Source organism: Rhodamnia argentea, chromosome 9 (assembly GCF_020921035.1).
Source record: "Rhodamnia argentea isolate NSW1041297 chromosome 9, ASM2092103v1, whole genome shotgun sequence".
NCBI lineage: Eukaryota > Viridiplantae > Streptophyta > Magnoliopsida > Myrtales > Myrtaceae > Rhodamnia > Rhodamnia argentea.
Genome location: NC_063158.1, coordinates 21,407,681 through 21,433,991, shown reverse-complemented (window position 1 = coordinate 21,433,991; position 26,311 = coordinate 21,407,681). Strand labels below are relative to the sequence as shown.

Genomic DNA, 26,311 nt, shown 5'->3' with positions numbered 1-26,311 from the left:
TCCTCTCTCTCTCTCTCTCTCTCTTCTCTCTCTCTCTGAAGTTGGCTTTTCTAGGACAATTCAATTGGACCATGCATTGAATTGTTTGAGCAGACCGAGGGACAACGATAACTTCTAGGGTAATTCTTTCCTATCTTGGAATTTATAGCCAGTAAATTCTCTCCTCATATTCTAAGCTAATGCGGTATTTAAAGGTACCATAAATCACTTTAAAGCATTCTTTTTAGTACGTACAATCGAATGACAAGTTTCTGCTCGATATCATTGTGAGCCTATGTACATGCGAAGGGATCGATCAAATCCAATACAATCCGTGTTCTACAAAAAAAAAAAAATCAAAGATATCCAACAAGGAAAATTTACAATGATAACTCGAGATCTCATTACAGATCATATGTCATGCGTAATGTTTCATCCACCAGCTCAGCAGTAGCTATAATCTTATCAAAAATGCTGTTATAGGGGACAAGTATGTCCTCTATCCTCGTGGTCTAGTGGGCAAGATTCATGTCCATATGTGGAGTCGAATCAATCCGGACTATCACATAAATTGTAGATTAGACATTAGAGGACAAGCTCTCACAATTCACTCTCATTCATAGAGATGATTTTTTTTTTTTTTTCTGGACATGGTCCCTTTCGGGGAGCTGTGCCACCTAATTTCGAAGGGCCTACCGATACCTCTCCAAATCCGAAGGCTATTCACCTTTCGGGAACTTACTCCTCCCAAATCAGGACTGAAAATTTCACAAAATTCCGATCGCTTCGCCCGTTTCGCATCTACTTCTAGGACCCCCACCAATCCCTCCAATGTGTGAGGTAGTGTAGCATTGAATGATTATCCAATGAAACAAAGTGAGCCGAATAGGTCATATAAATGCGACTTTAAGTTAGTCTGATGCTAGACAGCAAGCTTCAGTCGGGAATTGCTCTTTTGTTCTGGGATTGGGAAAATCATTCATTGCCTCGCATGTGCTTTCTGCAACTGCATAACAAAACTCTGCCAAAATAAAAATAAAAATAAAAAAACATAAAAATGTTGAAAAAATACAAAAGGACAAAAGAGGAAAAGAAAACAGCTGTAATTCATAGCTAAGTGGGCCCTTAGGCCCATAGGAAGTGGCCCAGTAAGACACTAGCCTGTGGCCTCTCGAACGAGCTTTGGGCCCAGCTGGTGCGGGAATCTGTGGATGGCCGATGCAGCAATAGCGACGGCTGCATGATCCAAAACTCAGGTCTCCTTTTCGGTCGCACATGTAGGATCTGGCAAGTGAGCAGGAATCGAAATGGTGGGGACACCTTTTATCTGCCGGTGTATATTTTGCCCCGACCCGATTCGCGGGGTCCGAACCGCCGGATCCACACGGATCGAATTGAGGGAAGAAGTTTTGTCCGACGTCTGATTGAGACGCCGGAACGACCTTCGATCTTTTCTTGATAGGCAAGCTTGTGCCCTTGCTTGCTTCTCCTTTCGTCTTCTTCTTCCGTACATGTATTATTGATCGACAAGGGTTGGTGCTCTTGTCCCTGGTCAATGTTTCTTTATTGGACAAGAGTCGTGTTAGTATAATAACCTTTAGATGGCCATGAGAGTAACAATATGTTATGGGGTATAAATTCGAAAAAATTGCCAAAAAAGACATAAACCTATTGTAATTGTGCCAATTCGGTTGTAAATATATATATATATATATTTTTTTCCGATTCAGTCCTAAACCTTTTGCAATTATGCCATTTAAGTCCATCCAAGTAATTTTAGGCTGGCATGCGCCGATCTAATATTTTAATATTTTTTTGAATTTTTATAATTTTTTATAATGTTTATTTCTTTTCTTTCTTTTTCATTTTTTTTTATCTTTCCCCACCCCTCTCCCTACCTCTAGCTAGTGGTGGTCGGTGATTGGCCGGAGACACGGCCGGAGAGGCCGAGCCCCGCCCGACCCCGGCGGAGGTCGACCTCGCCGTCATCGAGTGAGGCGGCCCCACAATGGCCGGGCGAGGCTCGACCTCACAAGCCCGGATCCGGGCCAATGAGGTCGAGCCTCGCCCGGCCATGGCGAGGCTCCATCTTGCTCGACGATGGCGAGGCTTGTGATTGGATTAGTGCCCAACGAGGTCTTGCAGAAAATTCCATGGAAAAAAAAGTCACCGACTTTTGACGATTAGTAGCAATTGACCGAGGAGAGCATGACTTGCAAATACAAACAAATATTATTGGGATATTCGGTGGAGCGTGGAGACGAAGGACATCTTTGAAGGGGATGAGAGGCCGAGTCCTCGTGCTTGTGCTTAGGATTTTGGGATTGATTTGGATGGCTTGCCTTGTTGCGGTTGTCGGGTGAGGATCGGCCTCTCCGACCTCGTCTCAATCGGCGATTAGCTAGAGGTAGGGAAGGGTGGGGGAAGACAAAAAAAAAGGAAAAAGAAAAAAATAAAAAATTTATAAAAATTCAAAAAATTTTAAAATATTAGGTCCCCCAGTGGGCCAAAATTTGTCGAATAGACTTAAATGGCATAATTGCAAAAGATTTAGGATTGAATCGGTAAAAAAAAAAAAGTTTAGGACTGAATTAACACAATTGCAATAGGTTTAGGACTCTTTCGTTAATTTTCCCTCATAAATTCTTAAATGGACAGACCCCACAATAATTTTTATTTATTTATTATTTTGTGACCTAAAACATTAATCTTACTATAGATTGATAACGGTGACATAATAATTAAATGCACTGAAATCGCTTCCACCATGCGTTTCGATCCCCAAATGCCCAAAAGATGCATGCAACATCTTGAGCAAAATTTGATGATTGAGGCTAGGAGTTCGAAAAAGTCCACCAAAAAAAAAAAAAAGGCAAAATAACACAAATAGCCCATGAACTTTGACTCAATATGCAATGTAGTTCTTAAACTTTTAATTTGATTAATTTGGTCACCGAACTTTAATCTAATGTGTAATGTGGTTCTGAACTTTTAATTTGATCAATATAGTCTATGGAACATGTTCAACTTAATCGTTGAACTTGAATCAATGGAATGACTACATTGAACATCTTCTTATAGTTTAGGAACTAACTTGAACATGGCCCAAAAGTTCATGGACCATATTGGTCAAATTAAAATTTTAGGGATGACATAGCATATTGGATCAAAATTCAAAGACTATTTGTGTCATTATTCCGAAAAAGAACAACATAGCATAATAGAATGAGGTCTTAATGTCCTTTTATACGGAATCGGGGGGATCTATACGTGAACTGTTGCTGTACTAGTACATTTGGAGATGCAAGTTAAGCAATGAAATATCACTGTGAAACCCCGAATCAACACCGGAATCTAGTTCATCTTCCATCATCGCAAATACATAATTATAAGCGTTTTCATATTATTATGGCTATATTTCGTTTTCTCAATTACAAGGTGTTCGGGGGTGCTTTTGAGTAGCCGACTAATCATTACTTTGTACAGCAACAACCTAATGATCGATAATTACTAAAGGGTGTGTTTGTTTAGCTGAAAACTCAAGATTTGATACATGTTTTTCGAAAATTGTTTGCTTGTATCACTTACAAAATTAAATAAACGAAAAATATTTTCATCATTCATGAAAATAGTTAGGCATAAAATGAAAAAAAAAATTCTGCTAAAAAATCAACTCAATTAAGTGACAAAAAAAAAAAGACCTTAAACACGATGAATTGTTCAAATCGAGACAACAAAAAACAACCAACAGCCCTAGTAATTTTATGGTTCATTGAATGTGGCTTGTTGCAAATTTTCAGAGACCATGTTGATGTGCTTCCCTTGTCAAAATGTGCTGACTTGAATTTATAGAGGCATGCCTATTGAGGCAGCGACTAAGTATAAAAATAGGCCACATCTTCATTGGAAAGGGATATCAAACTTGAAAGTTGCGTAAGCTTTCTGTTCAATTATAGCCGTAACAATGTTTTCGATACTTGGGATGACAAAAAGAAGCTCATCTATCCTCTATATTGGTCATCTTTTGAGTATTATAATTTGGTTTAGATATTGTGAAAGTATCCTATGTCACTTGTCTACAAGATTTATATGCTCTCTATAGACATGTGATCTCCCTCCACCATCAATATAAGCTTTTGAGCTAGGACCTTCTAATATGATATCGGCTCCAGTGTAGCCCGACTCTCTCCGTGCTCCGATGCGGTGTATCAACCCATCATCTAAGGCAGAAGAAAATGACATGATGAATATATTATATTCTCTCTCTTTTTCCTGCCAGTACTTGACATGAATATCTTCACCATTAAAGAAGAATTCCCAATCAACAAGACAAAAGCAAGGCCGCCCTTCATTTGATTTGGAAAGGGCACTATCTAGCTTTTTTATAGCTATCCAACAAATGCTATCGCTAGATATTTTAATTGCTCTTATAATACATTTCATGTCAAGTCAAATTGATGGTGTTCATAAAGGGAGACCAAATCATCAAGAATCCCACCTGCCTCCAGTGACGACCCATCGGCCTCATCACAGAGAGCCAACAGGACATCCATGGAGACCAAACACATCGCAAGCAGCCCAGCACCACCACCGGCCATGGAAGAGCTAAAACAAGGATCGGAGAACACAGAGCTTCAAAGATCCTTGCTCGTGCTTCTCAACTGCACGCAGCACTGCCATTCCTTAGTATCATAACCTTGTCGGTCTGTAGGTTCAATCCTAATTCTCGCCTCGAATATTTTTTTGTCTAAAAAAAAAAAAAGAACCCACAAACTTTCATTATGATCCTAAATCTGTCCTGCGTCTAAAAATCGCTTCTGGTTAATTTTTTTTTTCCAAAATTATCAATATCAAGAGGTTGATGAAGTTCCATGGGAAGGTGAGGGAGTTGGTGAAAACGTGAGTTTTTTTTTTTTTAATAATGAATCTCGAACTTGCCCTTATGTTGATAATTCTGAGGAATTTAGTGGCGATTTTTTGATGCAGGGGTAGATTTAGGACTATAGTGAAAGTTTGTAATTTTTTTTAGACGAAATAAAGTTTGGAATAGAATAGGGATTGGACCTAAAATTGATGGGGTTCTTTTTTTAGAGAGAATTAAGCCTAATGTTGTCATGAATTTACATATATTTTATTGGTCACTCCTGTGAGAATCTCACTTTTTAGTGAGGATTGATGTAATGAAGAATCCATGCTAAATAACAGTGAGGGCTCTTGTTAAGAGGGAGGTTAGTGGCAATTGTGACGGAGCAATAGAATTAGCATAGAAGAGAAAAATGAGGTACGACGCATTACATTTCTAAATCTAGATTCAATTGAGAAATTGAAGTTTAGATCCATAATGAAAGAATTAACGCTACGAATAGGAAAAATATATATTTCCTAGTAGAAGAGCGGGGATGGTCATTGATTTGATTTAAAAAAAAATAAGGCGAAAAACTAATCAAAAAGAAGAAAGGAAGAAAGTTCAAAGATAAGATAAACACTAGGCCAGTCAAAATCATCTATCCCTATCTGGAGATCACCATGAGAATCCATCTGGACCCAAGGCCGCAGGGCTTGCTAGGGTGGAGCAAGGGCTGCATGCCACCGGTTTGTGCCCCCCTGCCGGGGACGAGCCGACGTCGGTTATTGTTGGTGAGCTGAGTACTTTGGCTGTGGTTTCAAAATCATCTCATGTTGCCTACGTTCAGATGTCCAAGTAGGATGGATTAATTGATTGCAGGGGAAGGAAGCTCTCGGATAATGAGCCATGTCAAATATCTAATGTCGTCCATAAAATTTAAATTTATTCTATATGGGTCTAAACTATTAGTAAATGTTCAATCTAATCTCCAAACTACGTGAAAATACTTAATGTCGTCCTTCTATTAATTCAAATAAATGGAATTTGCGGCTTCCAATTCATTTAGTTTGAATGATGGACCAAAAAAAAGAGATTAGTCGTGGATTATTCAAATAATATATTAATCTCAAATTAGAATATATCGTCAAATAACAATAGACACGCCCTAATTTTTTTCCAAAATAGATGAATTGAAAGATGGACATGTTGACTCATTGTTACTATAAATACAACTCAACATATAAACGATGCATCGTATCTATAAATCCAACTTAGCATATAATCAAAGCCATCAAATAATGTCTGGTTTATCATTTGAGCAATCAGAAGGGTCACATTACATTTACGAATGGATCGGGAAGCTAAGGAAAAATTAAAAGTTGATAGATGACATTGCACATTTGGTCAAAGTTCATAAAACATTTGTGTCATTTTTCTTATCTATAAAGCGGGATCATTAAAAAAAAAAATGAAGTGGTTGCACTTTGTTCCTCTATTTTCCTAAATGATGGTAATTGAAAGTCTCTAGTTTTTTTTCTTGGTCGAAATGAAAATCTTTATTTCTTATAAAAGCTTCAAGATAAAGATACAAATCCCATAAAGGAACCAAAATAAGTAAACCTGAAAAGTGAATCAACATGATACACTCCGTAGAGACGCGCCCATTCCACAAAGACGAATCTGTTGTAGCATCGAAGTACAAATGACAGCCAATCACCTAAGTCTCGGATCAACATTTGTGATGAGCACATGCCTAGAAATCTCTCTCCCGTATCAACATAGCAACCCCAAAAGATTCAGAATCCCTAGCACCGTTACCATGTAGAGAACACAACAACCCCAAAAGATTGAAAGAATACAGAAAACACCTTGTAAATCCTGGATCTATATCTAGTTTGGGATAGAAGAGCATCCAAATCTAGATCTAGTTCTAGATCAGGAGAGAACAACTATAAAGTAGATATCGGTTGAACATAAAATCACTTAGTTGTGGAGCGCTTCAATTTTCGGAGCTGAAGATGTCGGCCACGTCGTTTATAAAAACAAAAAGACTAAAAGATAGAGAAATGGAGAAACAACCAAAGATGAGAAGGGAACCAGAAATGAGAAGGGAGAAGGTAGTCTCTCCCTCAGAACAAACTTTGTTGGCGGCGGCTGGGTTGGAGAAACGCTAAGGGACGGAGTGAGAAAGGTGAAAAAGGTTGAAACTTGGGATAAGATAACATTGTCCATCTTATATTCAAAGTCTCTAGTTGATGCAAGTTTTTTTTGTACATTATGATTCCATCTTTGAGTTGATAAAACTCTTCAACTTTGTCTCATCTTTTCCCTTTCATATCTTGAGATTATAGATGAAGAAATTGCGATACAAATATAATAAGTTAGAATCTGCATGAAATTACTTCCTCGCGACCTGGTTCTATTAAGATGCGAAGTCTCATTTGTTTTATAAATATGACTTACACCCAATAATTTGCCACGGCATTTTCTTGGTATAAGATAAACAGCTAGGGAATAATAATGCTAGGCCGCAAAAACTATTTGCTAAATCGATTTACAAAACGACGTCATAAACCATGAGCGAATGCCGGGGTTGATATTCGCAATATCACTTTGCAAAAATAGTTAATCTCTATAATTACCCTTAATTAAACTCCCACCAATTATTAATATTGTTGATTGTGCAGGCAACTCCGAATAAAATTGACTTACCAAGCCTTTACTTCCTAAGTTTAGGGCCAGCCCATGGTCCATTCATATGTTTTCACATTTGGAGGACCGATGTCTCTGCAAATTCCCCTCCCCACTTTGTGGACCGGATAAATATGAACAATAGGATCCACATAATCTCGTGCTGTGCTCACTGATCCGATGGCTCAATTCATCTCCATGTTCTCATTCTTTTTCGACTTTATTATTAGATCTAAGTCATTTTCATGACCCGCTACAAGTGTGTGAGATTATTCTCCATTCCTTATATAATGTCATGATAAATTAATAAGGCTCGATTTGTTTCGCGGCCAAAAAAATACTTACCTCATTTTTCGGCCTTTGGATCCTTAGAAAAATGAATTAACGAAAAATGTTTTTCAAATCAACAGAAAAGGTTGTCCTACCAAAGCTTAAATTCAGGAAAATGATTTCCTCTTTAAAAAAAAAATCGAAAATCATTTTTGGGGCTTAGACCAAAAACTCTGCGCTTGTGCATGGGAACCCCAGCATTCGTTGTTGGGCTCTTCGCAGCAGGGTCGGTTCCCTGACGCCCGGGCGTGGGACTCCGACTTCTCGCCCCGAGTCCATCTAGGTTGTGGCCGAGACCCCACCTATCGCACTCGGGTCCATCGAGGCGGGGCCTAGGACACTAGTGCTCGTGTTGAGGACACCACGCCTGGTAATATCAAGGCCAAGCCTTGGGTCTTTGGCGCTAGTGTCCGAATGCACAGAGGCCAAATCTTTTTAAGAAAATTTTGATTTTTCTTTTTTTTCCTCTTTCTTTTCTTTTTGCTTCTTCCATTGTCGATTGTCGGGCCTCGATGATTGGCCATAGACAAGGGCCAACAAGCTCGAGCCTTGCTAGAACCCAGCGTGGCCCGACTCCAAACCGCGCCTTCATCTAACTAGTTTTAATGTTGAGTAAACTAGTGACAATTTTGGACATACGGGTAGATTTAAGACCATAGTGAAAGGTGGGACAATTTTTGTCTATACAAAAAAAGTTATGGGTAGAATTAAGACTAGACCTAAAGATTGGAATTTTTTTTTTTTTTTTAGCGAATCTAGACCTAAAGATTGGAGTTTTTACAAGGAATTCGGCCAAGGTGAATGTAAGCATGGTCAGTATTAAAGGTAAAAAGAAGATAAAGTGGGTTATTCCTTATGTGAACTCAATGCCAATCCGATACCCAAGTTCAAGGATGGGCAATCTCCATCAACCGTAGGAAAATGCTAGTCCCAAGTAAAAATTGGTATTCTGAAACCCAACGCCAGACGTGTAGGGACTGGCGTCCGCCGAGCCAGAAAGGGCACGAGGGCCTTCCAGGACTGTCTTTTTTCAGGCTCTATTGTGCAAATCCAATTCAAGGACGTCTTGTAAGCACAATGATGGAGGCATAAGGGTCTTAGCTACTAAGAATAATTGTGAATATTCGATCTAGATTGGTTAAGATACCTGCCGATCCACCTGTAGGTAAATGGTTTTTCAGCCAAGTTCAAGAAGCAGATCAACCCCTTGAAGCATGAGTTAGGGCTGGATGAAAGACCCAGAAGCGGCCGATGTGAAGGTTGCGTGATAAGAAAAGTGCCCAACCCGAATTCAGGTAATTCCCTAAAATGCTTTAAACTTATTGTGCGGCAGCTAATTCAGCCATTAACTTTTAATTTTGCCAATTTAATCGTGAACCTCTTGACAATTCTTCACTTACAATTTTGCTAGATAATTGTAAGATACTAAGTATTGTATAAAGACAATTTGAGGGGTTCTCATCAGTAAAATTTTTATACTACCTTCCCGCCTGCTTTCCCGGTTCATATTATAGTCATGGATCTTTATTCGGAAAATAATCAAAAAAGCTTTAAATCTATTGTAATTGTGCCCATTTAGTCCAAAACTTTTTTTTTGGCCAATTGAGTCCTAAAACCCTTTTTTTTTATCAATTGAGTCATGAATCTTTTGCATTTACGCCAAATCAATCAATCAAGCTAATTTTGGCCAAAAATCGCTCACATGGCACCGCTAGCACCGACGTGGCAATTTTTAATAATATTTTTAAATTTTTAGAATTTATTGTTTATTTATTTTATTTTTAAATAATTATTTTCCTGTCTCTTTTAATTTTATTTTCTTTTTTATGCCGTTGACCATTGGTCGAGGCACGGCGACCTTGCCAGGGTCTCGCGTCTTTCATCTTAGTACCCAAATCCGAGCGAGGGTTGTGGCCCTCACCCAATAGCTAGCGAGGCCTCACGACCCTCACTCGCATTTGGGAGAGGGTCGCAAGCCATTGCCTAGTGATTAGGGAGGCCTCATGGCCCTTGCTCAGATATGGGCAAGGGTCGCGAGCCCTTGTCTAGTGGCCAACGGAGGTCACCGAGCCTCGGTCGATGACCTTCTGCGGACCCTAACCAAAAAAATAAAATAAAGACAGAAAAGTTTATTAAAAAAATATTAGAAATTACAATGTTAATCAAAATTGGTCGGGTGGACTGAATTGACACAATTGCAGTAGATTTATAATTTTTTACTATACAGCAAAATCACTTTCTTAACTCATGGTCATGTTCTGCTTGACAATCGAACTATAACAATTTACGTGAGATAAGTGCCAAAAGTAGTATTCAAGTCATTACACTAGTTAGTGACCATTTGAAGGTGGGTCTTAGTTATGACCAAAATCAGAAGCTCTCTTCCACACAATATGGGACCTGGGGTAGCACAAACTCTCCCGCTTAAAGCATCGACGTCCTCATCGTTGGCCCCTATCATGGAGCAATCCTCCCCATATTCGATCTACGATTCGGTGTATTCTCCGCCCCTTCCACCCATAAGTTTGCCAGTAGTCCCATCTAGTTTAAACCCCTTTCGACTCAACGATGACTCTCCCCTTCTTAGGTCGAATTGGGTTTGGGCTTCATTTGTCTATGGCGTCCAAATCTAACAACATTGGTCACAAATAGACCAATTCCTCGTGGGCCATGCACCAAAAAGATGGTGCCATTTGGATGTGGGTCTTATTCATGAATAACATCATTGGCCCTTTACCATCCCATGTGGGAAGAATAACCAAAAAAGTTTAATTATCAAAAAAGTCTTCAACTTATTGTAATTGTGCTAATTTAGTCATAAACCTTTTAATTTGGTCAGTTATGTCCTAAACCTTTTTATAATTTGCCACTATAGTCCATCCGACTAATTTGGCTGGGAATTGTTGACGTGAACTTCAATCGTCCTACGTGGCATGATTGGTGCCGATGTGACCAATTTGTGCAGTTTTTTATTTTTTAAAATTCTTTGAATTTAAATCATTTTTGTCTTTTCTTTTCTTTCCTTTTTCATTCATTGCAACCGGCAAGGGCCTAGCTACCCTCACTAGCCACTGGGAGAGGCCTTGCAGGCCGCACCGACCGAAAAAGAAAAAATGAAGTAAAAAAAGAGAAAATTTTTATTACGATATTCATGTCAAGGCCAACCGTATCATATAGGACGGACGGTGCTAACTAGACCACCATGTCAATATTTTCTGGTCAAAATTGACCGAATGACTATATTAAGAAATCGTCAAAAGATTTAAAATTAAATTGATATTAATAAAATGGTTTATGATTGAATCGATATAAGTGAAATAAATTTATGACCTTTTGGGTAATTTTTCTTCCAATGTGGTGTTTGGGCTATTTACAAGGGATGAAATGACAAAAGCTATTGATGACTGACCTTGTCCCAAACACATCTCAAGACTGCAACCTGTTTTCTGTCTCCCGCGAGGATGGAGCGATTGAATCCATGATTATTTTTAAAACTTGTTCCACCCATCCATATATAAACATTCTTAAAAAAAGGTCAAAGAAAATGATTTCAGAGTCAATTAGGATATTTTAGCAACGAGAAATCACATCAAATTTCCGATGTGGAACTCTGTCTAGCACACTCCCTTCACATGCACCTCAACAATCTCACTCTTGAGTCTCACGTGCAAGCGTCCATTGTTAGGTCTGCTCCTCCTCAATCGATGACTACTTCTGCACCAATACATCTCTACTTAATTCCCATCTTGTTACCATGCACCATGGCAATGCACCTCATCAACCATCATCTCTAACTCGGGATTCCATTGTTACACCACAACGTCCGCCTTCACCTGTGCTCCCACTCACACGTGAACTTCTACAATTTTTGCCACTATAACTCAAAACCTAAAACCCTAGATCGCTTGTCCATGTCCAGCCAATCTTTAATTGACTTTTTTACTTGTTAAATTTGGATGGAATTTTTTGATGCCAAAAGGACGAGGTTGGATTGAAAATCAGAAATCAGAAGTATTGGCGACGAAGGGTCTCCTAAGCTACCCCATAAGAGTTTGATTTATCGCGCAAAGTAAATAAACGAAAAGAAACACAACAAGACAAGACAATACAATGCCCTCTCCAGCATATTCTTCCTCGCAGAATAAAAGAATCTCCCACAGGGTCCACTGAGTTGAAACAGTAATATGCATGCAGGAGAAATTTCGTTGCAACGGCTTTATCCGGGGGCCACATTTTCTTCAACCTAGGAGATATAGGGTTTATAGATGCATAGAAAAAGGAGTTGAAAGTAATTAGCCGATGCAAACGCATTCAGAAAAGGAATAGAAAGTGAAAGAATCATCTGGCTTCTTCTGAAAGGGAGAGCAATGAGACTTTGATTACCTTGAAACAACCCCCAAATGTGTCATCATGAAAAGCCAAAAGACAATGACACAAGAACGCGGCATGATCGATGCTTTGGTTTTTTTGTTGTGAGATTTGGTTCTCACTCCAAGAATAGAATGAAGGTGAAAACAAAGGAAGGACATACAATTCTTACTGGTGGGAAGGTGGAACCTAATCAATAGTTTTAGGAAGACAAAGGGAACTCTTTAAACAGTGTTCTGCTTTAGAATTGATGACTCTTTAGGGTTTTTTTCACACGGTTGAGAATTCCAAGTTATCCATGATTTCGGCAGATTCTCTCTCATATGCTTGCTTGGTCATATTCGTTCACACTGGAGGATGTGATTTATTGGAAGCATTTGATGAATATAGTTATTAATTGCCAAATCGCATTAGAATTAAATAGGGAGACATTATGGGTCTAGGGGCCTTTTTTTCCCCATTAATGATTCATGATGAGTAGCAAACCTATATCAGTATATTTTTAAGGACATTGATACAACACTGCTCTTTATATGGAGAATTTCTATGCCAACTGTTGCACTCGGGCTCCGGTTTGTTAATTATAATCCGCTTCTTTTCTAACGGTTTGAGTTTTTAAAGAAACTATGCACAACAAAGTCTTAAATTGTTTAGATAAAATGTTTAGAGTACATTGATAAGATATTGGGCCTGTCTCAATTTCAGACTTTGTTGTGCATTAAAATGTTTAGAGTACATTGATAAGATATTGGACTTGTCTCAATGCAACTTATAGCTTTTGGTGGTGAGCTCTCTTTCATAATCTTTTTCTACATCTTCCTTATCTTTTTATTTGTGATGGTGAAACTTGATTGACCAGTTCCCTCCATAAATTCAAGGAGAGATATAACTAGAACAGGGAGGGCCTCAAGAGCCACATCAAGCATTGCCAAAACCACTTTTTCATGTAAAGTTTACTGTCATTGGCTCCAAAAGCACAGCCTCATCATTACACACCAAGGACACACATAAGGGAGATGGACCCCTCCTTCATTGATCTCTTGCAAGTTTGAATCAGATATCTCCTTTTCGGTATCTTTTAGCCCTTTAGCTTTTGCAAGAAACCTATGTCACTATTGGGAATTATTCCTTCATTTCATGTTTTGCTAGATTTAGGTTATTTCTCATTCGACATCAAATTACTGTGTGGAAAGGAAGAGCAGTTGGGGACCATAGCCTAACAATTTGCAAAAGCTTTCTTTTTTGTTCTTTGGTAGACAAATAAGTACCCTTGTGCCCTTATCCGGAAGTAGCACACTCTCCTTTATCATCATTTGCCCTCTAAGGTTAGCCATTTTCTTTGGAGAAATTGTCAAATTAGTCCTAAACCTATTGTATAGATATCAATTTATCCTGAAATTTTTAATTTTTCCAATTTAATCCAAACCTTTCCGTGCCATTCCAATGTAATTCTTCCAATCAATTTTCACCAGAAATCTCTAATGTGGTAGTGCACCATATAGAACAATTGATGATTTCCAGACCGTCATGTTGAAGGATTATTGCGAAAACTAACTAGAATGACTACATTAAAATCACACGCAAAGGTTAGGACTAGAATGGCAAAACTAAAAAAATTTATGACTAGCGTAGCATCCGTACAATTGATATAGGAATGATTGGGTAATTTTTTCCGTTTCCTTTCTTAATCAAGGTTGGCATTCGTAGCATATTCATTACGAAAAGCAAAAAAAAAAAAAAAAAAAAGGATGTCTTACTATGTAATTCAATGTAATAAAAGATGTAGTTGAAAACTACTTCTCATATTCAAAATATAGAGGAGGAAAAAAAAAATCCTTCTCAACTTTTACCCCATTTAACTGTGCAGCCCTTATTTCTAAACCATTAATTACCATATTAGTGCAAAAGTACATATTAAAAAGATGAAATTATCCTCCCCAAAAAATCATTACAAAATTCTGAATTCCCAAATAACCACAAACCTACTCCTAAATCCCAAAACCCTAGCAGCCAATGGCAGCTAGTGACAAACGATATTGGCTTAGGACTTTGACAATCTTTGAGATTTAGGTCTTTGCCTGATGATGTCTGAAACACGGTAGGGGCATTTTGGGAATAAAATCGTATTTATGTAGATTAGATGACCATATTGGTTCACGACATGTGCAATCTAAAGCTCAATCAATAATAGAATTACCCAAACATAATGTTCTTGTCAAATGATGGTCAAGGTGAATCAATGCTTCAAACGTCTAATATGGCCCCATTTTGAATTGCACACTAGCAAGAGCCTTTTCTCTTGGCCTGGCAAGCAAAGCCATTCCTAAAAGCAATGAACTTTGTTCTGTCAACCTACGAGAATAGCCAAGTAGATGCTTCCAGAGAATTTTCTTGAGCTCTTGGATGGGGACGAAGGCAATCGAGTCTTCAAAACTAAGTTACCTTGTTCTTATTGAGGGGACCCAAATGGGAAAATTACCAAAAAAAGTCCGATACTTTCAATCGGAGAGATCGTTCAAGAAGAGTTCAAATCTAAGCTTGTCAACATATCCAATTTGACCCATGTTCATTAAAAAAATATATGCAAATATGTTATGATTAGTATATTAACAGCTTCATCTTATAGTGCTCCACCTTCTTGATGTGGGGCTTCTTTTCTCTAACAATTCCACACGTATACCTCTAAGAGGTCCAATGAAGTAAAGAGCAGGGGAAAACATCTTGACCCAAGAGTAAGATCTGGGATATACTCAGTTTTTCTTTGACCAAGAATAGATGATTCTCTCTTATTGAAGACAAAAACAACAAAGGGTCGTACACTGATCTACCTGGAAATCATTGTATCCATCCATCCATTTTTTCTCATATTATATATGAATCCATCCATTCTTTTTATAAGCCTTGGGTGTTCAAACATTGTTATTTTGTCAAAAAAGGACATGTACAAAGGAGGTCGAATCCAATATAAAAACCTTACCAATCCCAAAGGTTGTTTCCTAGCTTCAATCATGGCCACTAGCTCATGACCCTAATCAGGACCTTTTCTCGCTTGGCCACACTGATTAATTAGTTTGAACTTCGAATACATTTAGCTGTAGAGATCACAAGCAACACAGTACAAAACGCGTTTGCTAGCTCGAGCCCACCAAATCATTCGCAAATCAAAATCCATCTGATGAGCCCCACCAATAAACGAGGAAGCAATTACTTCCACTCAAGAACTAATTGAAAATTTCGAAAATGGATTATTGACTTTGTTGATGTAAATGAAGAAATTTGTCACTGCATCATGCATCACGTGCACCCACCAACCCTGGCAGAGATTTGAGAGCTGAAAATCTGCAGACAGGATTCTCGAGGATGTCGCTTTTGTACTGCAGGTTTTGTGATTGCGAGGTGAAAATAATTTCTGAAGGAAAAAAAGAAAAAGGGATGATGGAAGACACCGTCCGAGGAAACATGGATAGCGAAAACGATAAAACGAAATTGTAATAGACGAAGAAAAGAAGAACTAATCACCACTAGGCGCCAATACAAGGTTGTCATTATCATCCTATTAGTGGCGATAAAAAAGATGATGGCGGTGACAGTGGAAAATAGTTATTTATTTGATTTGTGTAGTTATTTTATTGGAGTGGTCTCTAGTCTTCTAGAAAGTTAAGTTGCACTGATGTTCGAGAAAGGTCAGTGAGTTTTACGAATTTAAGCAATTTAAACTAAATTACCAAGTGGACATACGTACATTTATGCAAAATAGAAGAGGAGAGGCCGATCTCAATGCCATGAATTTATTAACCGAGCGAGACATTAAAGTGGTGAAACATCAATGGTGGATTGGATCAGTGGATGGGTTAAGACAATCGATGTGAAATGGGTCTACAAAGCCAAGAAAAACGATAAAGGTGAAGTGATAAAAGATAAGACGGTATTGACTATGATGAGGTCTTTACCCCTATCATTCTCATGGAATCGTTTAGATAAATCACTTGCATTGCAGTTCAAAATACTTGACAAATTTATCAAATGGATGTCAAATCGTAATTTTTAAATGACATCCTTGGTGATGCGATTTATGTTGAACAACCCTTGGGGTTTATTGCCAAAGGTCATGAAGACAAAGTGCTACAGTTAAAGAAATCTCTATATGAGCTTAAGCAAGCACCAAGAGCATGAAATTTCAGGATTGATACCTATTTCAAGGCAAATGGATTCTCTCAATGTACGTACAAGCATGCACTTTACTTGAAGCAAGAAAAAGTTGATGTTATATTAGCCTATTTATATGGAGATGACCTTGTTTTTACAGGAAACAATCCATTGATGATTGATTCTTTTAAGATATCCATGGTGAAGGAATTTGAGATGACTGATAATGATCTCATGAATAATTTTCATGGGATAGAAGTGAAGCAAAATGTCGATGGGATTTTCATTTCCCAAAAAGGATATGCTGAAAATGTCCTTCAAAAATTCAATATGAAGAAATGTACACCGATCTATACACCAATGGAGTGCGGAGCCAAACTTTGGAAGTTTAATGATGGTGCCGATGTTGATCCAACATATTACCGAAGCTTAATCAGGAGGTTGAGGGATATCATGTATAGTGTTGGAATTGTGAGTAGATTTATGGAGAAACCGAAGTCGTTTTATCTTAAAGCTGCAAAGAGGATGCTTCGCCACATCAAAGGTATTGTCTCTCATGGCTTACACTATTATTCTTCTAAATCATTAGAGCTTAGAGCTTATTCAGATAGCGACTATGAAAGAGACATTGATGACCGAAAAAGCACTACAGGCTTTGTCCTTTTCTTTTGTGACACTGCTTTCACGTGGTCATCAAAGAAGCAACCAAGTGTTACTCTATCGACATATGGAGCTAAATATGTTGTAATATCTTCATGTGTTTTTCATGCAATATGGTTGAGAAGACTACTCAAAGAAATTCATATGGAGTAGGTAAAATGGATGGAGATTTTTGTTGATAATAGTTCTGCTATTGCTTTGGCGAAAAAACCAATCTTTTATGAACGAAACAAGCGTATCGATGTTTGATATCATTTCATCTGAGAGCAATTGAGAAAGAAGGATTTTGAAGTCTCACATGTGAAGACGGGAGACCAAGTAGAAGATATTTTTACTAAACCTATCAAGATTGATGCATTTTGGAAGTTCAAAAGTCTGCTTGGAATGATTGATGGAAACAAATTCAGTTTAAGGGGGAGCGTTAGAAATTAAATCAAAATCATGAATGTTGAAGATCTTGGCTCGTCGTCATTGCCAGTCTTGCTCATTTGTTCACTCTTGTTGATGACAAGGGAGGAGTCTAGGAGGATCGAGCCACCAGGAGAAGTTAGTGAATAGAAAAGGAGACGAGGTGTTTAGAGAGGGGACAAGCGAGGGGCAGATTAGAGGGGGCCATGGCGCCTTATAATAATTGGATGAGTGGCGTCGCGATGAACGAAGATCGGCGGTGACATTGGCTGGTGGGGTTGAAGGATAGGAAGATTAACGTGGAGAGTGGTTAAGTGAAGAGATTAGCTAAGTGATATAATAGCTGCATTTTTTTATAATATAGGGGCATGAACATGAAGGGTTTAGCTTCTTGAAGGCTTGTGGCATATCTTGCAAGTCCCCATAAACAGGTTAAGTTCGAACCTTTTTGGTTCATATTAATGGCTCCAACTCAGATCAACTTGCACACGGTTAATGTCTTTTGAACAGACAAACTCAAATTTATGAGCTGAAAATTCCTTAAACTCCAATCTCACGCTAATCCTGAGTGCTTGTCAAAATAACGCTTGAATGGTTTCTTATAGGAAATGTAGTGGAGAATAAATGTAATCAACCTCAATGAGCCAGCCCTCACATGTATCGAGCGAGGAAGGGCGATGACTCCTTTCGACGCCTTTCGCTACGAACGAATCGAATCGGTATCCTAGGGGAGTCCAGCCCTTACCAAAAAAAAATAAAATAAATGTAATCAGCCTCTGAGGCATAATAATACTCTCTTTCAGAAATTATTTACCATACAACGTTGCTAATAGTTAGTGGCAACTTATAGGAAATGTAGTGGAGAATAAAGGCAATCAGCATCCGAGGCATGATAACACTCTCTTTTAGAAATTATTTACCCTACAACGTTGCTAATAGTTAGTGGCAAAAATCCTTCAGGGTATAGCAAAGGAAGTTATTTGCCCCGGTAAAAATCCTTCAGGACTAGCAATTCTTATATTTCTCCCCGAACTCTCTAGGAAACAATCAAAGTCTAAATTCGCATACAACTCTTCATATCCTTATGTCCGAATACATCTAATAATCGCGCATTCGCACGCAAATTTAGTGGGTCTAGCTCACTTGCCCATTTTTTCACTTGAAAAATTATAATAGCCTTCCAACTAATAAAATATCTTGCACTCTCCCATCTTTCCTATGTGGGGCAAAGAAACAACACATTTTGTTTGTTTTACAAACAAACATCAACAGTTATTAATGGAAGCAAAGATATGAGGATAATCACATGATGCAATGGCATGAGAGAAAGACTATTGAATGCGAATTATATGCTCTTTTTGTCTTCTAATCCAAAGTGTTATGTGGACGCACCAACACAGCAACTGTTCTAGCAAATGAAAAGCTATTAAAAGGACAAAATCACATTAAACATTGTTGTCAATGGCCTACAACTACAAGGGGTTCCTAAGAAAATAAATTCATCTAAAATCTCTACCTTAAGAAAGAATTTTTCACATGATGTTTCCGTGAATCTAGTACTGGACAGACAAGAACTAACCCCAGAATTCAATCATCAGGAGCGTCCGCCCTCCCCGATGCATCCGAAATTTGTCCGTCACTGTATTTTGTGACCCTACTTGTCTAATCGAGTCTCTCTTTGCTCATCAAGTGGGTCGGGGATTCGAGCAAGCCCAAGATAAGCAATCTCCGACCTTAAAGATTCCGAAATCAAGTCAATCTTGAAAGAAGAAAAAATTAGAACAAGACAATTAATTTGGTCTGATGAGTACTATCCCCTGCACCATCTTTAGGAGTTCACAGGATTTCATTTGATAATGTGATCACGGTCGCTATGAAAAGGCAATGATTGCACCGGTTGAATTTTGATGGCTATTCACAATCACTTTACTCCTATAAAAAATATATATATATATATTTGGTCATAAAATAATATTTTTCTTTGGTCAGATTATAAAATATGATCTCTTTTTTTTTTAATTTAAAACATAATCTTAGTCAGTGGAAATTCGACGATTCTAATTAAAGGACCGAAGAAAGAGAGGGGGAAAAAGAAGGAAGGAAAGCAGCTTCCCAAGGGCCCATTACTTGTCTCCTCAGTAATACCCATGAATGATTGTGATTTTCATCTTCCTCCATTTGTGCTCTCTCTTGCCTCCAATCTCTCTCCATCCATTTTTAGGCCATACGATTCCCGTAAAACAATAGAACTTTCGTGTAATTAATCATGTCGTCGACCGAAATCCAGCGGAACATAGCCGAAGGGTCGTCTCGATCGGCCATCGACCAGCTGCAGCCGCCGCCGCCGCCGCCACCGCTGAGCCGCTATGAGTCCCAGAAGCGGCGGGACTGGAACACCTTCGGGCAGTACCTGCGGAACCAGAAGCCCCCCGTCGCACTCTCCCAGTGCAGCTGCAACCACGTGCTCGACTTCCTCCGCTACCTCGACCAGTTCGGGAAGACCAAGGTCCACCTGCACGGGTGCGTCTTCTTCGGGCAGCGCGACCCGCCCGCCCCCTGCACCTGCCCGCTGCGGCAGGCGTGGGGCAGCCTCGACGCGCTGATCGGCAGGCTGCGGGCGGCCTACGAAGAGAACGGCGGGGCCCCGGAGAGCAACCCGTTCGGGAACGGGGCCATCCGCGTGTACCTGAGGGAAGTGAAGGAGTGCCAGGCCAAGGCCAGAGGGATTCCATACAAGAAGAAGAAGAAAAGGAAGAATCAGATCAAGATGAGCGACGAAGCCAAGCAATCCAAGCTTTCCTAGTGACAAAAGCTCTGCCTTCATTTCTCCATGGAAGGTAAGTTAAATTCACAACTTTTATTGCACAAACCATCTTACTTTCTTGATCTTGATTTCCCGACCGTTGCTTAAAAGTAAAACCAGTGAAGACTCAATCCTCACCTAACCTCAAGACCAATTGACAGAAGCATCAGCACTAGAAACAACTTTTCCACCCTCGATTCGTTGCGAAATTATCGCGACGTAACTCAGATCTACCGATTAAGAGACGGGAAATACGTATCGGTTTATCGCTATTTAGATAGCTCGAGGACCGACAAGTAGCGGATTGGTCTTCAACCATGGAAGTGTATTTGTCTTTCTTCCAACCCATAAACCCTAAGGCTGAAATCCCTGAAAACCCTAATCAAGTAGCCGGTTGATGTTCCGTTTTTGGTATGTAGTTGGAGTTGGAAAGGGTCAGGTGAGTAACTCTAACGACTGCAACACTTAATATTTTTGCAGAAATCATTAGAGAGAGGTATAAAGTCTCTCTCTCTCTCTCTCTCTCTCCATATTATGAGAAGTACTGTTTAAGTTCCGTAATCATTTTTTAAGAAAAAAGAATGGTTTGGTCACTTTTGTGATTCTGTGAGATTTTGTGTTCCCCATGGATGGCCATGAATGAAGAGAGAAAATAGCTTGCGTGTTAGAAATTTATAAAATTAGCTAGAGAACATGGAACGAATGTCGATTTTGTCGCTATTAGCTATAATTTAGCATAAATTATTTACCTTAATCACTGCGCTACAACATCAGAGTTCACAAACATGTTCTTTTTTGTGTTCTTTTTTATATTCTTGTTGTGGCCAAGGAATCACTCTTTGGCAATGTCAGAGAATCTGCTGCTTCTTGGGCAGCACATAAAAAAGAAAGATCACAAGACCATGCATAGGATTTTGCATGGCAGTACGGTCGTTCTTTGTCATGAATTCTTTTCGTATATGTGGTAGTCGCACCGGTGCTCGGATAGTCTCGTACGAATGTCCTTTCTTCTGTTTCTTTCTTCTGGTTTTGACATACTTTGCTTCGAGTCATCTTTGGCTATGCATGTTCTTAGCAGCACACAGATTGGATCAACACCACGCTAATAATGCATACGATGTCCATTGTAGATATAATGTTAAGAAAACAAAATGAAAGAGCACCAGGTTTGATATTTTCGTCGCCGTTGAAAGTTCCTCAGCCTCGGCATTAAGTCTGGATGACCCTTTCTAGTATCTCAAACTCTAGTTGAAAAAAAAAATGCAAAAACTCCTTCTATATCTTCCAGTGTCCATTTGGGGGGTTTTCACTAGATACATCACAAGCACAAGTTGGATATACTCTTTGTTATGAGCCAAAATACTCTTGTTCTTAAGAGATTTATCTCCATTAACGCTATGCTCTTTCAATGTCAATCTAACATGATACACTAGAGAGTGCATACATACCCTTCACACCCCTTATTGAAAGTGAAGTCCTCATACGCTTGCCTCATCGATTTTTCGTTCACAACTTCTAGTAATAGATCAACCAACCAAGTTTATCGTCCGTGGCTGTGTATTTGGTTCAGATGCAGCAAATCACGTTCTTGTTAAACTATGAAATTTATAACTCACTGATTAGAGTACATGATTGCACTTACAACTTTAAGTGGGTAGAGTCGAGCACAATCTTGCAGTATATGTATGGTCAGAAAACTGGACTAAGCCCCTGGACCTGCATCACCGCCAGTAGGTGCCACATATTTCCTCACCCGCGGTCTCTTCTTTGATGGTGAATCTCACTCGGCAGCTATGATGATCTCTCAGATTCGTTGTTGAAGTTATGGAGATGCAGATACACACGAGGCCTACCTTATCAACTAAACCAACATTGATACTAGCTTAAAGTTGACTGCATAATAACCATTTGCTCTAAAAGATGCGCGAAAAATGGGTGAAAGGGGTACGAAACATCAAACTCGAGATCTCTGGGGCTTTAAAACCAACTTACCGTTGAATACTAAAGTGTTTACTTCAAAATCTTTAACATACAGATTCCAGAATACGTTTTACTGTCTTACAAGAATCATAGCAATCCCCAATCGGAGTTTCCTCACTCGATACATGTGATTAGGGTCGTTTGCACGTATTCATAGAGTGGGTTGAACCGAAGGTTTGAATACCTATATATTCGGTTCAAAACCCATGAATTTGTTGTTAAAGATGAGTTTCTAGTACAATGTATCATCTTGAGTAGCACTAGAGATTCTAAGACTCGTATACGAGGCGGGTTTGCTAAATGATGTAGCAGATTTCTGTCAAAAGCTTAAATGGACTCGTTTACTTAAATAAACATTTGCAATTTGCCACACCCCTTCACAAAACCTTTCTGTGTTCAATCTTAATATCTCTTTCAATACTTCATAGTCTTTTAGTTGATTTTACCTTCTTGTTTCATCTGCTTATTAAGTTCTAGACCAAATCATTCCATGAGTTGCTTATTAGTCATAAAGAGGTTTTCGAAGAGGTCCAGTGATGAATGATAGAGCCTAGCCTGATGCTCCTTATTCTGTAATTGAAAATAAAGCAAGATATTTAGTAAGTGCGTACATTAGAACTTCAGTATTGCTCGTCGATTGGCATATCACCGAACCTTTTATGCTGGCATTGATCATGTTCTAACCAATACAAACTTCAAAAATACAATGGAGCTATCTGAAAGATTGAAGATTCACTGTTTTGGCTCTCACTTCCAATTGTTTATGATGTTGTAAGGATTTCAAAATATTCCAAGATGGAAATACAAGATCGAAGATCGATATCTATCTAGGGTTTGAGAAGAGCAGATTAACAAGAATTTGGGCAATGGCATCATTTGAGCTCTTACTTTAGGTTACTCTCACAATGAATACTAGCATTCTCACCGATACCGGCAGAACCATGTATACATCGTTTGTCTGTGTGTGCTTCAATGTTCTTGTTAGTCTGTTTCGTTTTTGATTTGGTGCTGCTCGGACATTCTTTGTCTTCCCTAACAAAGTCGTAACTATTTGGCATCTTCATCACTCGACAGTTTGAAACACTCGATATTCTCGTTAGTCCGTTCGGGCATCTTCATCACTTGTCCAATGGTGGTGATTTGAAACATTTGGATCGGTCATGCTTTCAGTTGTTTGGCTAGTTGTTTGTCTGAATATATCTAAAATCATCGGTATGATTAGTTGGTTGTTGCGTGTCTAAAAACTTTTATTGGAAGAGAAACTTTGGTTAAGTTGAATAGGTCAAGTTTAGTGATCTTCAAATACTCCGTTGAGTAGTTGGGGTATGACTATTTTGAATTTCAATCTTAGAAGTTAAGGAACTTCCATTAAAATTCCTATGGAGACGAGATACAGCATCTATAATTAGATTCTTCCATTGATCTCAATCTTAGTTAGAAAGGTTTTTTTGGGAAATGGCAGGGCTAACTGTTAACTTATATACATGACTTGTATGTTTGATAATACATTTTTAAAAGAATGTGACGCCTTAAAATTGGGTGGGATAGTTTTCTAAAAGCTGCTATATGCTGCTGTAATTTTGAAGGTAATTCAGCCATGAGTTGTAGATTTTAAGCCTGCTAAGTTCTCTCTATACAATTGTATGTGGCAACCGATCACGATACAAGTATGCAAAAAACAACGATCCATTTTCGAAGCATAAATGACAGAATGATCGACCAAAGTCAATTATAATTAGTTTAGTTGACCAACATCTCAACTTTTAAAGGTGGGCCCACGAGCATTAGTGGATTTAGTTTGTGGATGTAACTTTTCTCTAGCGAGTGGATTTTCTGGTTTTTTTGGTTTTTTTCAAAGATTCTCTGCGGTTGATTTGGTGTGTTAAATGATGTTGTCTTGTCTCCTGCAAAGCCACTCGGATTTCCTCTCTTTCTCACTCCTAACCAATACTAAACCCTGGTCTTAGATTTTCATAGTGTTGGCGTTTGGGGAAGTTGTCCGATTAGTCTTAATTCTATTGTGCATATGCCAGAGTACTAAATTTTCTAATTTTATCAATTGAGTCATAAAATTTCTCATAATTCGTTAGATTGAATATGTATCCATTACTGATTCGTAACCCATACGTAATAACTTTTAAGTTGTGACACAGATAATTCGAACCCGGTAAGCTGCTGGATCGAGCGGGACGTCGAAGAGCAAAACCCTCTCGAACAGAGCATCTTGAGTTAGGTATAGACTCTCATGATCTCCAGGAATGCTTAAATTATATGTAAGCTTCTATTTTATCGTGAAATTGCATAGACATAAGGCATGATCATATAGAGCAACATATGACCCAACAGCCTCTTTCTTTTCCAAGTAATCACTGTACTTATGCATTCATACAAGTGTTTCCGGACTGCGTAGTCTATCTTCTCGATGGGTCCTGGAAGAAATAAGCCCTGCAACAACTTCTCTCTCCTTCCTTCTCCCGTGTATGAATCTCAATGAGTTGGACGACTGGTAATCAGCTTTCTCCAGTTTAAGGCTCCGTTTGTTTCGCAGAACATGAATAATTCAAAAAATGATTTCATAAAAACGATCACTTGTATCGTCTGCAAAAATGAATGAATGAAAAATATTTTCGTCATCCTTGAAAATGTTTAGACGCAAGTTATTGACGATAATGAGAATATTTTCTATTGATTGATTATTTCAAGCGATATAGATGATTGTTTTTAGGAAGATGTTTTCCATATCATTTATTTTTCGATGAAACAACTAGAGCCTAAGTAAAAGCATTACATCCATCACCTATAGTTCTCCTCCACGAAAAGTAAGAGAGGAGATTTAGCCAGATTTATTTTGTATATGTGGGATTCTAGATAATTTTGCATACATGCCTCACTTAATATTCTTGAGCTTAGTCTTCAAACCTCAAGAAGTATAACAACTTTTGAATGCTGATATTCTATCAAGTTTTAGTAAAGCAAGTTGTTTTGTATTGTGCTGCATTGTTTATGTGATAATTTTGTTTATGGCTTCAACAGATTCCTTTTCTTCAATTTTCACTAGTGAAAGTATACTTATGAAGTAAGTGTGCTTCACCAAATGGCTTACAGTATTGGAATATCTTTAAAAATATTAGCCCAGTGACACTTAGGGGTGAACACCGGGTTCAGTTCAAATCGAGAAGTGGACTAAACGGGTTGTTTAAGGTCGGTTCTAGGGGGAATCAGTTTAGCTCCCGGTTCCCGGGTTGAGCCAGTTTTGAAACTTCTTTTAGGAAAAACAAAAATACTTCTGCAGCAATCTAGAAATGAACTATGATCTTCAACATGAAGACACAACAATATAAGCACTTGACTGACCGTCATGTTTGTTGTCAATTGGTGCAACTTTTATTTTTTATCATAGAATTTTGGTTTTCTAATCGAAAACATAAAATGGGCCGGGAAGTGACCACCTTGGAACCAATTACCCTGAGAACGATGCACGCGTTTGTCGCTAGGTTGAGGGTTCAATTCACGACATTGGAGCCTCTAGTGTTTTTCCAGTTTTTTTTTTTTCTTTCATTTGAACCCTATCCAGCTACTATTCTCCTTAACAAACTTAAGATATCGTATACTTATCTTCTGTACTTTTTTTTCAACCGGTTCCTCTATTTACAACTTATCCTATTTGATCTGCATTTGATTATTGCGGCCAATCGAGAGGAGGTCCTCTGTAACTTTTTTTTGGCATGTCCACTGATGATACTTTTCCCTAATGCTCAAAGATACAGATATTATGTTGACGGTAAGGCTCCTGCTTTTGCAGAATTGATTTTTCTTTATTGAATTAATGTTTTCTTATCAAATTAGTTTATTTTTTCATACTAAGGTAAATTAAATAAGTCTGACGAATAAATAAGCTTTCTTATTCAAATTTTTTATTAAAAAAATCGGTTTCCTTTAAGAAAACCTTTCAATTTTTTTTTTATAGATTGCTCGAATATTCATTTTATGTGAGCATATCTTTCTATTTAATTTTATCCATTCATTGTTATTCATAAACTAAATCAATGTATATTTAAATCAAGTGATGTATGTATTATTATCAATAGGCAACAAAAAAA

At 38.4% G+C, this 26,311-nt stretch overlaps 1 protein-coding gene across 4 annotated transcripts; it reads left to right on the top strand.

Annotated features, from left to right (window-relative positions):
• LOC115752924 (protein LIGHT-DEPENDENT SHORT HYPOCOTYLS 10-like) lies at positions 1 to 25,839 on the top strand. Of its 4 annotated transcripts, none has more exons than XM_048285573.1 (3): positions 1 to 19; positions 19,629 to 20,265; positions 25,706 to 25,839. In XM_048285573.1, the coding sequence occupies exon 2, from the start codon at positions 19,695 to 19,697 to the stop codon at positions 20,229 to 20,231; it is 537 nt and encodes a 178-aa protein (XP_048141530.1). In that variant the 5' UTR covers positions 1 to 19; positions 19,629 to 19,694; the 3' UTR covers positions 20,232 to 20,265; positions 25,706 to 25,839. The 4 variants fall into 4 exon arrangements, with proteins under 4 accessions (XP_048141530.1, XP_030547204.1, XP_048141529.1 ...); XM_030691344.2 differs by lacking the exon at positions 25,706 to 25,839 and adding an exon at positions 24,365 to 24,675; XM_048285572.1 differs by lacking the exon at positions 25,706 to 25,839 and adding an exon at positions 21,310 to 21,775.
• Positions 25,840 to 26,311: the final 472 nt, after the last annotated feature.